This window comes from Eumetopias jubatus, unplaced genomic scaffold, assembly GCF_037043125.1.
Source record: "Eumetopias jubatus isolate StellerSeaLion01/CBP00866 unplaced genomic scaffold, mEumJub1_p1.0 scaffold_1, whole genome shotgun sequence".
In the NCBI taxonomy this organism is placed as follows: Eukaryota; Metazoa; Chordata; class Mammalia; order Carnivora; family Otariidae; genus Eumetopias; species Eumetopias jubatus.
This window is the reverse complement of record NW_028274807.1, coordinates 3421820-3435965: the sequence shown is the minus strand read 5'-3', so window position 1 is coordinate 3435965 and position 14146 is coordinate 3421820. Positions and strand designations below refer to the sequence as shown.

The 14146-nt window shown below is 48.5% G+C and overlaps 1 protein-coding gene across 6 annotated transcripts in view; it reads left to right on the top strand.

Annotated features, from left to right (window-relative positions):
• Positions 1-14146, top strand: part of PKNOX1 (PBX/knotted 1 homeobox 1) — a 59559-nt gene that overhangs the window by 22381 nt on the left and 23032 nt on the right. For 4 of the 6 annotated variants that reach the window (XM_088023747.1, XM_088023744.1, XM_028126461.2 and 1 more), the window contains exons 2-4: positions 7493-7561; positions 9149-9256; positions 12166-12293. In XM_088023747.1, the coding sequence (XP_087879873.1) occupies positions 9206-9256; positions 12166-12293 (179 nt within the window). In that variant the 5' untranslated portion in view covers positions 7493-7561; positions 9149-9205. The remainder of the gene's footprint in view (positions 1-7492; positions 7562-9148; positions 9257-12165; positions 12294-14146) is intronic. The other 2 variants (XM_088023746.1, XM_088023749.1) reach the window with 2 other exon arrangements.

Sequence of the window (14146 nt, the reverse complement as noted above, 5' to 3'; positions counted from 1 at the left end):
ATGACATTAGTCGAAGGCAGATGCTTAACCATCTGAGCCACCCAGGCGCCCTCTATCTCTCCTTCTATTCTGAATGTCATCCTAGCTGGATAAAGTATTCTTGGCTGCATATTTTTCTCATTTATCACCGTAAATATATCATGCCAGTCCTTCTGTCCTGCCAGGTCTCTGTGGACCGGTCTGCTGCCAACCTTATGTTTCTAGCCATGTAGGTTAAGGACCTCTTGTCCTGAGCTGCTTTCAGGATTTTCTCTTTATCTCTGAAATTTGCAAGCTTCACTATTATGGCAAGCTTCACTATTATATGTGGAGGTGTTGACCTGTTTTTATTGATTTTTGAGGGGGGAGGTGGTTCTCTGTGCCTCCTGGATTTGAATGTGTGTTTCCTTTGCCAGATTAGGGAAGTTCTCAGCTATAATTTGTTCAAATAATCTTTCTGCCCCATCTTTCTTTCCTCTTCCTCTGGGACCCCAATTATTCTACTGTTGTTTCACTTGATGGAATCACTGATCTTTCAAAACCTTCCCTTGTGATCCAGTAGTTGTTTATCTTTTTCTCAGCTTCCTTATTCTCCATCATTTTGTCTTCTATATCATTAACTCTTTTCTGCCTCATTTATCCTAGCAGAGCCTCCATTTTTTATTGCATCTCAGTAATAGCCTTTTTTATTTTTACCTGATTAGATTTTAGTTCTTTTATTTCTCCAGTAAGAGATTCTCTAGTGCCTTCTCTGCTTTTTTCAAGCCCAGCTGGTATCTTTATAATTGTTATTCTGAATTCTAGCTCTGATATTTTACTAATATCCATATTGACTAAATCCTTGGCAGTGAGTACTGCCTCTTGTTCTCTCTTTTGGGGTGAGTTCTTTGGTCTTGTCATTATGTCCAGAAATGAATAGATGAAAGAGAGAGAAAATACAGAAATAGCAACTATGACAGCAGAAAAATACACACTAAACAAATCAGAAGAGAACAGAAACAAACAAAAAAAAGAATCAAACAAGGAGTTAAACAGAACAATAAACTAGATCCCAAAATAGGAAAGGAAACCTTATATATATACAAAAATAAAATTGAATACAACGAAAGGAAGCCAGAAATGAAAAATACATATGGAATGTAAATGTAAAAATGAAAATCAAAAAGACTTAAAAAAAAGAATTGATAATATAAGAAAATAGCTAAAAAGGAAATAAAATATAAAACTGAAAGACTAAAGAAACATAAGAAAAAAACCACGAATGCTATATACTGTTTTCTCCAAGAGTTGGAGTCTTGCAGTTCGGTATGATCGGTAAACTTGGTATTAGCCTGAAGTTCTGCTGATCTGGGAGAGGGGCCTGTTACACTGATTGTCAGGTGTCTTTGCTCTGGCAGAGTTGTACCCCGCTTACAGGAGGCCTGGCTCGTCATATAAGCAGCTCCAGAGCCATGTGGATGAAAATGGTGGCACCCCGAACTCCAGCCCTGGAGCTGAAATTCACACCCCCCACTCTTCACGAGCCCCCACAGAAAAGCAGTCAATCATTCTCCTGTGTTTACCCAGCCTGTGACCTAGAGTTTTTATCTCAGGTACGCGACCCGTCTGGAGTCTCCAAACTGCACACTCCTGTGGTGCGCACCCACGCCACTCCTCTTGGGGCAGGAAGGGGGTGTCTCACCCTGGTTCTGCTGCTTGCTGGGTCCTTGCTTCGAAAGTGGTTACCCGACCCTGCAGCAGTTCTCAGTTTGTGGCAACACTGAGCAGAAAGCTGGCGCCTGGGCTCGCTGATCGCAGTCGATTTCTGCTTCGATGCCTGGGAACTCTGCCACCCTTGGGCACGCCCATTCTTTTTGTGACCCCAGGGACCCTGAGACCACGCCGTCCCACCTGGAATTCCGCCCTGCTTGGCCCCGTGAGTGCCTTTCAGGCAGATTTCTAAAAGTTATGATTTTGTGTTCCACTGCTTACACTTTCCCATAGCTGCTTACAGAGGCTCCTTCCTCCTGCGGTTTATCTTCCAACATATTGCCTTGGATTCATGTCTCTGCACTTCCTACCTTGCAAAAAGTGGTCGCTTTCCTATTCGTAAAATTGCAGCAATTCTTTTCTCAGATCTCCGGTTGATTTTGCAGGTGTTCAGAATGATTTGATGACTATCTAGCTGAATTCCAGGGACAAGACAAAATTAGGGTCCCCTACTCCCCTACCCCTCCATCTTGACTACTCTTGAATTAGTGTTTTTGTAAAATACCAGTGGTGCGTTTGCTGGATCGTAGGGTAGCTCTGTTTTTAACTTTTTGAGGAAACTCCATACTGTTCTCCAGAGTGGCTGCACCAGCTTGCATTCCCACCAGCAGTGCACGAGGGTTTCTCTGCATCCTCGCCAACATCTGTCGTTTCTTGGGTTATTGATTTTAGCCATTGTGACAGGTGTGAGGTGGTATCTCATTGTGGTTTTGATTTGCATTTCCCTGATGATGAGTGTAGTGTGTCTGTTGGCCATCTGGATGTCTTTGGAGAAATGTCTATTCATGTCTCCCCAGTTTTTAATTGGAGTGTTTGGTTTTGGGTGTTGAGTTTTATAAGTTCTTTAACTATTTTAGATAATAATCCTTTTTCAGTTATGTCATTTGCAAGTATCTTCTCCCATTCCGTAGGTTGTCTTTTGGTTTTGTTGATTGTTTCTTTTGCTGTGAAGAAGCTTTTTTTTTTTTTTTGACGGAATCCCAGTAGTTTAATTTTGCTTTTGTTTCCCTTGCCTCAGGAGACACATCTAGAAACACAGAAATTACTGCCTGTGCTCTCTTCTAGGGTTTTTATGGTTTCAGGTTTCACATTTAGGTCTTTAACCCATTTTGAATTTATTTTTGTGTATGGTGTAAGAAAGTGGTCCAATTTCATTCTTTTGCATGTAGCTGACCAGTTTTCCCAACACCATTTGTTGAAGAGACTGTCTTTTTTCCATGGGATGTTTTCTCCTGCTTGGTTGAAGATTAATTGACCATAGAGTTGTGGGTTCTTTTCTGGGTTTTCTATTCTGTTCTATTGAGCTATGTGTCTATTTTTGTGCCAGTACCATGCTGTCTTGACGACTACAGCTTTGTAAGGAGCTTGAAGTCTGGAATTGTGATGCCTCCAGCTTTGCTTTTCTTTTTCAAGAATGCTTTGGCAATTCTTGGGGCACCTGGGTGGCTCAGTTGTTAAGCGTCTGCCTTCGGCTCAGGTCATGATCCCAGGGTTCTGGGATCGAGCCCCGCATCGGTCTCCCTGCTCAGCGGGAAGCTTGCTTCTCCCTCTCCCACTCCCCCTGCTTGTGTTCCTTCTCTCGCTGTGTCTCTCTCTGTCAAATAAATAAATACAATCTTAAAAAAAAAAAAGAACACTTTGGTGATTCTTTTGTGGTTCCATGCAAATTTTAGGCTTGTTTTTTCTAGTTCTGTGAAAAATGCTATTGGAATTTAATAGGGATTGCACTAAATGTGTAGATTGCTTTGGGTAGTATGGACATTTTTAAAAAAGATTTTATTTATTTGACACAGAGAGAGCACAAGCAGGGGAAGTGGCAGGCAGAGGGAGAGGGAGAAGCAGGCTCCCTGCTGAGCAGGGAGCCCGATGTGGGGCTCGATCCCAGGTCCCTGGGCATCATGACCTGAACTGAAGGCAGTTGCTTAACTGACTGAGCCACCCAGGCGCCTCGGGTAGCATAGGCATTTTAACAATATTTGTTCTTCCAATCCATGAACATGGAATGTTTTTCCATGTCTTTGTGTCATCTTCAGTTTCTTTCATCAGTGTTTTATAGTTTTCAGAGTACAGGTCTTTCATCTCTTCGGTTAGGTTTATTCCTAGATATTTTATTGGACTCAACAGATTCTTGTTTTACTCCCGACTACTATCATATGTCATTCCTCACGTTGTCCTGCTTTTGGCCAGTGAGAGCTTCTATAAGCTGGTTTGTCTGTCCTTTTGTCATTTCCCCCATAATTGTTTTGAGCACAGGTTTCAGGCTCATCTTATACTTTCCCTGCTCCAGCCCTGGAATCGAATCAGCCACTTCTCTAAGGAGCCGTAATTCTTTGTATTGGGGAATGCTATTTATCGACTAAGATCTGGATACTGACTCTTTGCTACTGGGTGTCCCTGCTTCTCAACCCTCTCAGTGGACAGGACTGGGGAAGTGTGTGCACATGCTTCCCACGTGTATGTGAGTGTAGGTGAGGTGTGCCTCTATTTCCGTATGTCTGTGTGTGTTCAACACATGAATTCATACGAACAACTCCATGTCCACTCCAGGAGAGCAGGGCTCATTTGAGCCCTCCAGTGTCTCTATGTGTTGCTCCCTTCTCTGCACTGACAGCCCTATATTTATTCACTGTATATTTATGTGTCTTCTCAAACTGGAACATCCTTTCCCAATCTTTTTTTTTTAGAGATTTATTTATTTGTCAGAGAGAGCGCCAAGCAGGGGAAGCAGCAGGCAGAGGGAGAAACAGACTCCCCGCTGAGCAGGGAGCCTGATGCAGGGCTCGATCCCAGGACCCTGGGATCATGACCCGAGTGGAAGGCAGACACCTCACTGACGGAGCCACCAGGCGTCCCCATCCTTCCCAATCTTAAAAATCTGCCTATCTATCCTTTAACTAAACAAACAAAAAACCCAAGGAAGTATACTTTTAAAATCTGAGCCACTGGATTGTTGCAGAAAGCTCTTGGTAGGTGTTCTTGCTAAGAGTGTCTCGCGCATCAGGTCGTTTGTGACTTCGTGCCTAAATGAAGGGAAGCCTCTTCCTGTCACGTGAGGAAGAATGGTTTCAGAGTTGAACACGGCACAGCTGACGCGTGTGGGGAGGGATATGGGTGGACACGGTACCGCCTCATCTCCTATGGGCTTTGCTTTGTGGTTGAACATCACATCGATTCTAGAAGAGTGGGTTAGTGCAGGAGACTCGGGGCCTCTGGATCGGCCCCACTTCCTGTGCCCAAGTCCCTCTGGGCAAGTCAGTGAGGGCCACATGGCCACCTGCACACGTGGCAGGGTTTATCCAGGAGAAGACCCTCCAGATGGAGCTCACGCGGGGCCCTGCTCATTTCTCTTCAGTTGCCGCTGTTTGGAATTAGCATAACTGCATTAAAGCCAGTGTAAGTTCTGACACCAATAAATGAGTAGATGTAGACTTCTTCTGACACGGGTATTTCTGGGCCGGCATGGTTTTGATCTAGAACGGGCCGCTGTAGAGTCAGATTCGGCATTGGGCCATATCCTGGAAGGTGTACATCAGTGGAGTTAACAGAGGCAGCTCAGGGCTTGGCCCACACGGCCGAGACAGCCAGGGGAGGGACGTGTCTTTTTTCCTTAGTTTAGCTATTCTTTAAATGGAAGTTTTATAAAATATTTTCTGCTTTGAATAGTCTCGGACTTTCAGATGGCTGATGGAGGGAAACCTCCATTTCCACTGTGCAGGTCTGAGAAAATGAGCCCTTGGTCACCCAGAGTCAGGTCCTGCGTTGGCCCCATCACTTTCTGGGCGAGTCTCCTGGTCTGGCGTGCCTGCTCTGGAAGGCGGCGCTCGCACCCCCCTGCTGCATTTGTGTGGGGTTAGATAAAACATGTGGAAGCAGGCCCCTGCACAGATGCACTGGCCCGAGGTCTCCATGGCCGAGAAAGTAAAGCTGAGAAATCAGGGAGTTACTTTTCTCTCTGCCTGTTCTGTAGATGTTCACTGAGAGAGGGTGGCTTTCCATTGACTGACAGGTGACACGGGGACTGGGGACTTGGATCCTCCCACAAAGTCTCTGCTCTTCTTCTGGTTCAGCAGTCACTGGCATCGCGAGCCAGTGGCTGCCCTGCTCTCTCCAGGCCGGGGTTGAATCAGGCGTAGCCCGGCCTCGGGAGTTTTCGTGCCAGCAGCCACGAAAGTGACGGTGACAGAGATTAGACGAGGTTGAGAGCACAGCCCATTGATGTGGGCACCGGGGCAGGCAGAGCTGGGGTGAGCTGGGCATCCAGACCATGCGGTCAATGGTGAGCTCTGTACTTCGTGATCGGAGATGGTGCTGGTCGTTGGGGCCGCAGCAGGACAGGGTCCTTGGCCCTTAAGGAACGCGTAGCGTGGAGGGAAACCACGAGGTACCGCAGCACTGAGCACGGGCTGGATGTGAGGCCCCGGGAGAGATGCGCACGCCAGGTGCGGGCGAGCTGCTGGGCAGACTCTGGGGACAGCCATGTGGATGATGAGGCATATTCGCTAGCTGGCCAGGCCCAGAGAAGGCCAGAGTGTTCCAGCAGAACTGGCAGGCTGGGGGAGCGCCAGGCTGCGGGAGAGAATAGCGTGGTGCCCTCTGACTGTTGGCACAGCCTCCAGTTGGGGAGGGCTGGCCGGGGTGCTGCCGCCCACGGACTTGACCCGCAGGGGCGTTTTCACAGATTTGCCTTTCTGAAAGGTGGACAGTGGAGGGTAAGACTAGAGCTGCACGTGAGCCCCTGCTGTGCTCAGGGTTGTGTGGGGGGGTGCTGTTTGGAGTCGCTGCCCTGGGGTGGAGGGGAGGGTAAGATGCTAGGAGGACGGCCAGCTTTTGGTCAAGGCAGAGACCATTGGGAGGTGCTCAGTGACCGGTTTGTGTCCGTCTCAGGATGGGGGTGCCAGGGGCAGAGAGGGCAACCTAAGTAACGAGGCCACACGAGTTCACTTCCTGGCCTTGGGCTGGCCACGTCCTGCGCTTCTGTGCTGCCCACTCCGGTCATGCCCTTCCTCTCCCCAGCACATGGACACACCCCTGCAGGTCCCCATGGCCGTGGTCAGCTGTGGTGACGTGGCCGACGTCCCCTCCTCCATCCGCCTCCTCCACTGGTGTCAGCGGCACCACTTGGTTCTATTCTTGTCCTGCCGACTGCCGCTCCCCATTCTGCGCAGGGTGTCCCAGATTTCCCAACCTCCTGACTCTCGTGTGGTCCACCCCCTCTCTCTGGGGTGGCCTCACCCAGGCTGGAGGCTCCACATACTGACTCAGTGTCCTGGAGCTGCTGGAACAAAGTCCCACAAACCGATGGACGAAACCTGCGACTCTGGTGGCCAGAACCTGAAATCAGCCTGGAATCTCTTTCAGCTCCTGGTGGCTCCAGATGTTCTTGGCTTGTGGCAACATCACCCCAGTCTTGGCTTCTGTCTTCACGTGGCGTTCCCCTCTGTATGTCTCAGATCTTCCTCTCCCCACTCTTAAGGGACACCAGTCATTGGATTTAGGGCCTCCCCTAAATCCAGGATAATCTCATCTTAAGACCCTTCACATAATTACCTGCGTAAAGACCCTTTTTCTAGAGAAGGTCCCATTTGCAAGGACGAGGGGCTGGGATTTGGCGATCTCCTGGAGGACACCGTTCAGCCCTCTCCTCGAACCAGCCACACCCTGATGGTCACCGAGTTTGCATTTCTGGCACAGTCTCATTTGTTTGGAATGTGTGTGAGAAGCACCTCAAACCTAAAATGCCCCGACTCTTGCTTTCTCCTCCCAGGCCACAGAACCCGCTCCTCTCCGTCTGCTCCATTTCAGGACATGCGGCTCTGCTCTGCCGGTTGCTCAGGTGGGAACCCCGCATGGCCCCCCTGCCCGTCCGTGGCTGCACACCTGTCCTTGCGCCCCGGTCACAGCCCCTTTCTGCTCAGACCCTCCCATGGTTCCCTGTGCCCCCAAGACAGGGGGCCCCATGGCCCGTGAGAGTCTGTGGGACCCGGTCACAGCCCCCTTCTGCTCAGACCCTCCCATGGTTCCCTGTGTCCCCAAGACAGGGGGCCCCGTGGCCCGTGAGAGTCTGTGGGACCCGGGCCTGCGCGTCCTGCTCCCTTCCCTTACCCTTCTCCTTCACCAGTCTGCCCAGCCGCACCAGCTGTCCGTCTCACACACCACACGGTGGCTCCTTCTGGTCCTCCTGCCTCCGAGTGTCTCCCACACGCACTTTTACTGACCCTCCCCCAGTCTTCTCTGTCCCTGCCTGGTTGTCCTCATCGCCTCCTGACACCCGTGTGCAAGGTGACCTGTTGGTGCCTACCACCTCCCTGACACCCTGCGTGCGTGCCGACGGGTTGCTGCCCGTCTCCGCCGGAGCCCAGGCTCCCCCAGGGCACAGGATGGTACTTGAGGCATGAGCACTTGCTGAAGGAAGAGGGTAACCTCATTTGCCCCTTGGCTTTTCACAAGGTCATGTTAGCCCCCACCTCATGCTGGCTCCCTGGGCAGGTGGGAGGCCCTGGACTCCTGAGACAGGCTGGCCAGCTGTGCGGTCTTGGCCCTGTTACTCAGACTCCTCAGGGGGGAGTGGCCCCCCCTGGGAGAACCTGCCTTCAGGGAGGGTGCGTGCACTGAGTGGGTTAAGATATGAAGCCAGGCTTCTCGCTCCTTCCCCGACTTGCTAGTCTTGGACAGGATTTCTCCCACTGAACATGGTCTCCCAAAGCATCACTTCCCCTGGTGACCTTTAGTGGTGCAGCCAGTGCCAAACAAGTGACTGGTTCCTGTGCCACATTGCAGGTGTTCATGGGGGGGGGGGCTCGGCGTAGCCCCCACTCGAATTATTCTTACTTTGAAGCTTTGCCTTGTCATCGAGTAAATGAACCATTATTTCCATCTGCTCCTACATACAGATGTTAGGAGAGTGCCCTTTGTCATTCCTGCCTTCCATCCAGTCTCCCTGACCTCACAGTCGCCAGGTCTCTTCCCAGAAGGGCTGCCCCAGCACACAGCTGGGGGAGCTGCTGGCTCCTGCTCTGTCCCCACAGCCTGTCCTCAGTCTGTGCAGGGGCTGCCCGATGCACCCCTTCTGTGTGGCCTGGTCCCCTGGCCCTCGCCGCCCCAGGAGAGCAGAGTCTCGCCGACTCCCTGTAGCAGCCCCGGGCCCAGGACGGTGTCCTGCACGTGTAGACAGTTACTAGAGGGAATGCATCCGGGTGGGCAGAAACTGTGAGAACAAGTCCAGGTCCGGAGCACATAGAAACTCGGGGCCGCCAAGTGAGCAGGATCAGGCTGGGGGGTTGGCTTATAACGTAGTAAGAGTGCTTCTTTCCTCTCCGTGTGAAAATACGCATTTTAAAAAAGTATATGGATGTTGGGGAATAAAGGGACCAAGAATGCTCTGCAATTATTAACTGACGCTTTTCTGCTTTTGTTTCCCCAGACACCATTTGCTTTTGACTCAAGATGATGTGATGTTTTATTATAAAACTCATTAACCATGATGGCTACACAGACATTAAGCATAGACAGCTATCAAGATGGGCAACAAGTGAGCGCCTGAGTTTTATTCCACATTCTAAATACAGTCCATGGGTCGGGTACTGAAACACGACCAATGCTTTGTATATTTATACTTCAGGGTGCGTGAGGTTGCAGGCTCAGTTTTAAGGATATGATGCATTGATCATGTGCTGGTGTTAGAAAGGCTCGCTATAGTGTTATTCAAATCATTTCTCCCAGTGATGCCAAGTTGCCGGTAATTGTGACTCCCCTAAGTTATAGTTTATTGGGAGTTTCCCTTTTTGATGTCCATGCTAGTGAGTGTTGTTGCTTTTAAAGAAAAGCTGGGTGTTGAGGAAAGCGGATGACCGGTTGCTGACCTGAGCAGGAACCACGGTGTTTCCCCTCCACAGGCGTGGGTGGCGGGGGGCCTGTCCCATTTGTCGGGGCAGCATCATTGCTGTGCTGTCAGCTCCTGTTGTGTGGCTGTGCCCGACAGCCTCTAGCCTGCCCTCCCACTGTCCATGGACTTGGTGTTCCTTGCAGCTGCGATGAAGGTCTGGGTGTTTCGGGTTCTGTGCCCTGAAGGAACTGGGGAGGCAGGGAGTGGGAGAAGCTCAGCCGAGGCCTGGGCAGCCTCTCTTGGGACACCTGAGGTCTTGGGATGCTCTTTGTGTTCAGAATGGGGTCCAATCCCCCTCTTGACTGTGGAGCCCTGGAGCTCGTTTTGTTGAAGACCTTCCAGTCTTTGCTTCCTGCTTCCTGTAGTGAGGAAGGCCCAGAGGCCGCTTTTCTCCCTACTCGAAGGGAGCTGGGTCGCGACAAGACCAGGGGGACTGGCCCGAATGAGGTCACAGCCCTGCATCAGTGAGGTTGCAGGTGGCGCCTGGGACCTGAGGCTCCCTCCCTCTTCTGTTGTGTCTTTCCTTGGTGGCCAGTTCTGTGCATTCCTGCTTTGGTTCCTGTTGCACAGACTTTGTTTTTGTTGGCTTGTTGTTGTTGTTCTTGGCTTTTTAAAAATGTTGAAGTGTCTTAGCTTCTTAGGGGAATTGAGGCATGGGGGTGCTCTCTGCACCTGGAAGTCCTTGGATATTTCCAAGTGATTTTGTTTCTTAAAATGCAAAGCTAGTGTTGTCCCTCTCTCCACGTGCTGAGCCCTGCCTTGAGGACCCTGCATTGCCCTTGTCCTCACCTCTGCACCCTGCTTCTGGGCATCCCTGCCCTGCGGCCCTGGCCCTGGCTCTTCCCTTGGCTCTTGCCTCAAGGAGCAGCTTGGCCAGGGCCCTCTGGTCCTGCAGGTCTTTGCTTCCATCGCTTCCTGTGAAGACTCCCTGGCCTGCCCTGGTCCCTCCCCGCTTGCCACCTGCCTCCTGTCTTTCCTCCCTCCACTGGTCCCCCTGATCCCCTGCTGGCAGATCCTGCCGGGAGTCTCCTCCTCCAGCAGGTCTGTGCCTGGAGGTGGCTGAGGTGGCCATGTCCCGCGCAGTGCCAGGCACAGGGAGGGAAGGAGCCTTGCTTTTCCCTTGACGTGGAAAACTCTTGGTGAACATTATTTTAAACATTTCCTATCCTACAGTATAGATATGCCCAATTTCCTTGGCCATTTCTCCGACATTTAGGTTTCTCTTTCTTCCACAGTCTTTTTTTTTTTTTTTAAACCCGAAATAGGTGCCTGGGTGGCTCAGTCATTAAGTGTCTGCCTTCGGCTCAGGTCAGGATCCCAGGGTCCTGGGATCGAGCCCTGCATTGGGCTCCCTGCTCTGTGGGTGGCCTGCTTCTCCCTCTCCCACTCCCCCTGCTTGTGTTCCCTCTCTTGCTGTGTCTCTGTCAAATAAATAAAATCTTAAAAAAAAAAAAACCTGAAATAAATCTTTTAAGGCTTTTTTATAATACTGTCAGATTTCCTACCAGAAAGTTGTGTTTGATTGGGCTTTAGTTAGTTGCTTTAGTGTTTGTTTTTTTAAGAAAGAGAGAGAGAGAGAGAGAGAAGTGCTCTCCCGGGCCCACTGCACCATCTAAAGGCAGTGGCACAGAGGCATCCCTGCCCATCTGGACCATCGAGAGGCAAGTGCGGCGCCAGGGTCTCCCCTGCGACACGGCCCCCGGGGCCTGCGATAGCCCTGGCTGTCAGGTGCCAGGGTCGTGGCAGCGCTGGCTCTCCCCACTGCGTGGGAATAAGCCCCTTCCCCGAGGGCCCCCACCAGGCTGCTTCCTTGAGGACGGAGTCCTGGCAGCGAGGGGTGTTCCTGACGAAGCTGAGGGGGCTGGCGATCTGCTCTCAGATAATTACAAGTTTCTTGCAGCATTTTGGGATTTCTTTCTGTAAACTGAATTCTTTATGCTTAAGGATTTAAATACTTTTCACCTAAGTTACAAACCAAATAGCTAGTTGAAAGCAATTTATAATATCTTTAAGGCTTCCTCTTAGGTTTTATACTATTTCTTTAAACACAGCCGGTCTTTGCCTTCTGAATACAGTGACTTTTCCTCAAAATTTGGATAGCTTATGTATTCCTGAAATTTAAGAGTAGATAGGGGAGAATTTAGAATATAGGGTCTGGGTTGTTTTTGTGACAAGATAAGAGTTTGAACCACTCGTGTGTACTTCTCTTGCTCAGCGTGAGCATCTAGAGCAGGCAGAGACAATGGTAAGATTATTTATGTGCCACTTCCCTTCAGTGCTGTGTAGTAGCATGTTTTTGAAAATCATAAGCATTTCATGGATACCGGTCCTCACAGTTTTCAAGATGATTTGGAAATTTGACCTTTGTTTTAGCCGTTTTCAAAACATATTAAATTCAGAGGAGTTTTGTTGGTAGTATTTTTTATGTATTACTGCCAGTCGTCCAACTGTCTAGCAATTTACCACTCCTGTTGCATTTCTGTTTCTGTTTGAGAGTAGAGTACTTAGTAGTAGTTTATTTTGTGTTTAGTAACCAGAATTCTCTCCTTTCACAGATGCAAGTAGTAACAGAGTTAAAAACGGAGCAAGATCCCAACTGCTCTGAACCTGATGTGGAAGGAGTGAGCCCCCCACCCGTGGGGTCCCAGACACCAATGGATGCGGACAAGCAGGCCATTTATAGGTAGCGATGAGATGTGACACATGTGGGTTTTAACAGGAATGGCAGGAATAGAGAACCTTGTTAAATGGAATGCTAGACCTATTACCTAGGCAGAGTAGTAAGGTTTGATGTGATAACCACAGGGGTGAGAAGTTTGTCAAATTAAGATATTATTCCTAGTACCTTAAGAAAAAGTTTTGGAAATGGACATTTTAGTCAACCTTGCAAAAAGAAATCTTCAGGCCCAGGTAGTTTTACTGGAGAATCCAGTAAAGGAAGAGGGAATGCCTCCCAACACATCACTCTGATACTAAAGCCAGACAAAGACAATACAAAAAAAAAAGTGTGCACCAGTGTGCCTCATGAACTTAAACATAAAAATCATTAATAAAATATTAAATCCAGTGACATATAAAAAGAACACACACTGACCAAGTGGAGTTTATCCCAAGAACTCAAACTAATTCGTTAGTCAAAAGATCAACCAGTGAGACGCACAACATGATCATACCAAGTGACACAGGAAAGCATTTGATAAAAATCAACAGGTAATTATGATTAAAAACTGTCAGCAAAGTGGTAAAGGAGGGAAACTTTCCTAACCTGATGAAGGGCAACATCAAAAAATCTGTAGTTCTCATCGTATTTAATGGCCAAAGACTGTTTTCCTCTGAGACTGGGCATAAGGCATAGTACACTCTGACTCCTTTTGTTCAGCACTGTAATGGAAGTCCTAGCCAGGGCAGTTAAGGCAAGAAAAAGAAAGAAAAGGCATACCAGATTAGAAAGGAAGAAACACAACTGGCTCTGTGTACAAACGACATCATTGTCTATATAGAAAATCCCAAAGACTCAACCAAAAAACTTCCAGAACTGGGTGAGTTTAAGAAGGTCACACATTACAAGGGCAACACACAGAAACCAATCCCATTTCTATTTGAGTAATATACAGTTGGAAACTGAAAATTAAAAAAGACAATACCATTTACAAGAGCTCCAAAAAATTTAGGTATAAATCTAACAAAATGCAGAAACTTTATGCTGAAAAATTATAAAATGCTGATGCAAGCAGTCAAAGAAAACCTAAATAAATGGGGACACATACCATGCTCATGGATTGGAAGACTCAACTTTGTAAAGATGTCCTTTCTCCTAAAATCGACTTGTAGATTTAGTATAATTCCATATAAAGCCTTCGGACAGTTTTGTACATATAGACACGTTAATTCTAGATTTTATATGGAAGGCAAAATAACTAGACCAGCTGAAACAGTGTTGAAAAAGAATAAAGTTGGACTTCTGAGACATACTATGGCATTACGGTAACGAGGGTGTGGTGACGAGGGTGAAGGGATAGGGTTAGAATCACTTTGTCCTGCACAAATACCGTGTTTACTTGACCTTTGACAAAGGTGCCGACAATTCAGTGGAGTCGAGGTAGTCTTTCCAAAAAATGGTGTTGGAGGAATTAGACATTCATATGCTGAAAGAAGATCCTTGACCTAATCTCATGTTTTATACAGGAGTTTGCTCAAGGGGCACCTGAATGGCTCTGTCAGTTAAGCATCTGCCATCGGCTCTGGTCATGATCCTGAGGTCCTGGATCGAGCCCCATGTCGGGCTCCCTGCTCAGCGGAGAGCCTGCTTCTCCCTCCCTCTTGTGCGCACGCTCTCTCTCAAATAAATAAATAAAATCTTAAAAAAAATAGTTTACTCAAAACAAAGTATAGATCTAAATGTAAATTTTAAAACTATAAAACTGGTCTCTCCATACCATGGAATATTACTTAGCCACAAAAAGGAACGAAGTAGTGATACGTGTTACAACATCGATGAGCCTGGAAAACACCGTGCTAAGTGAAAGAAGCTAGATG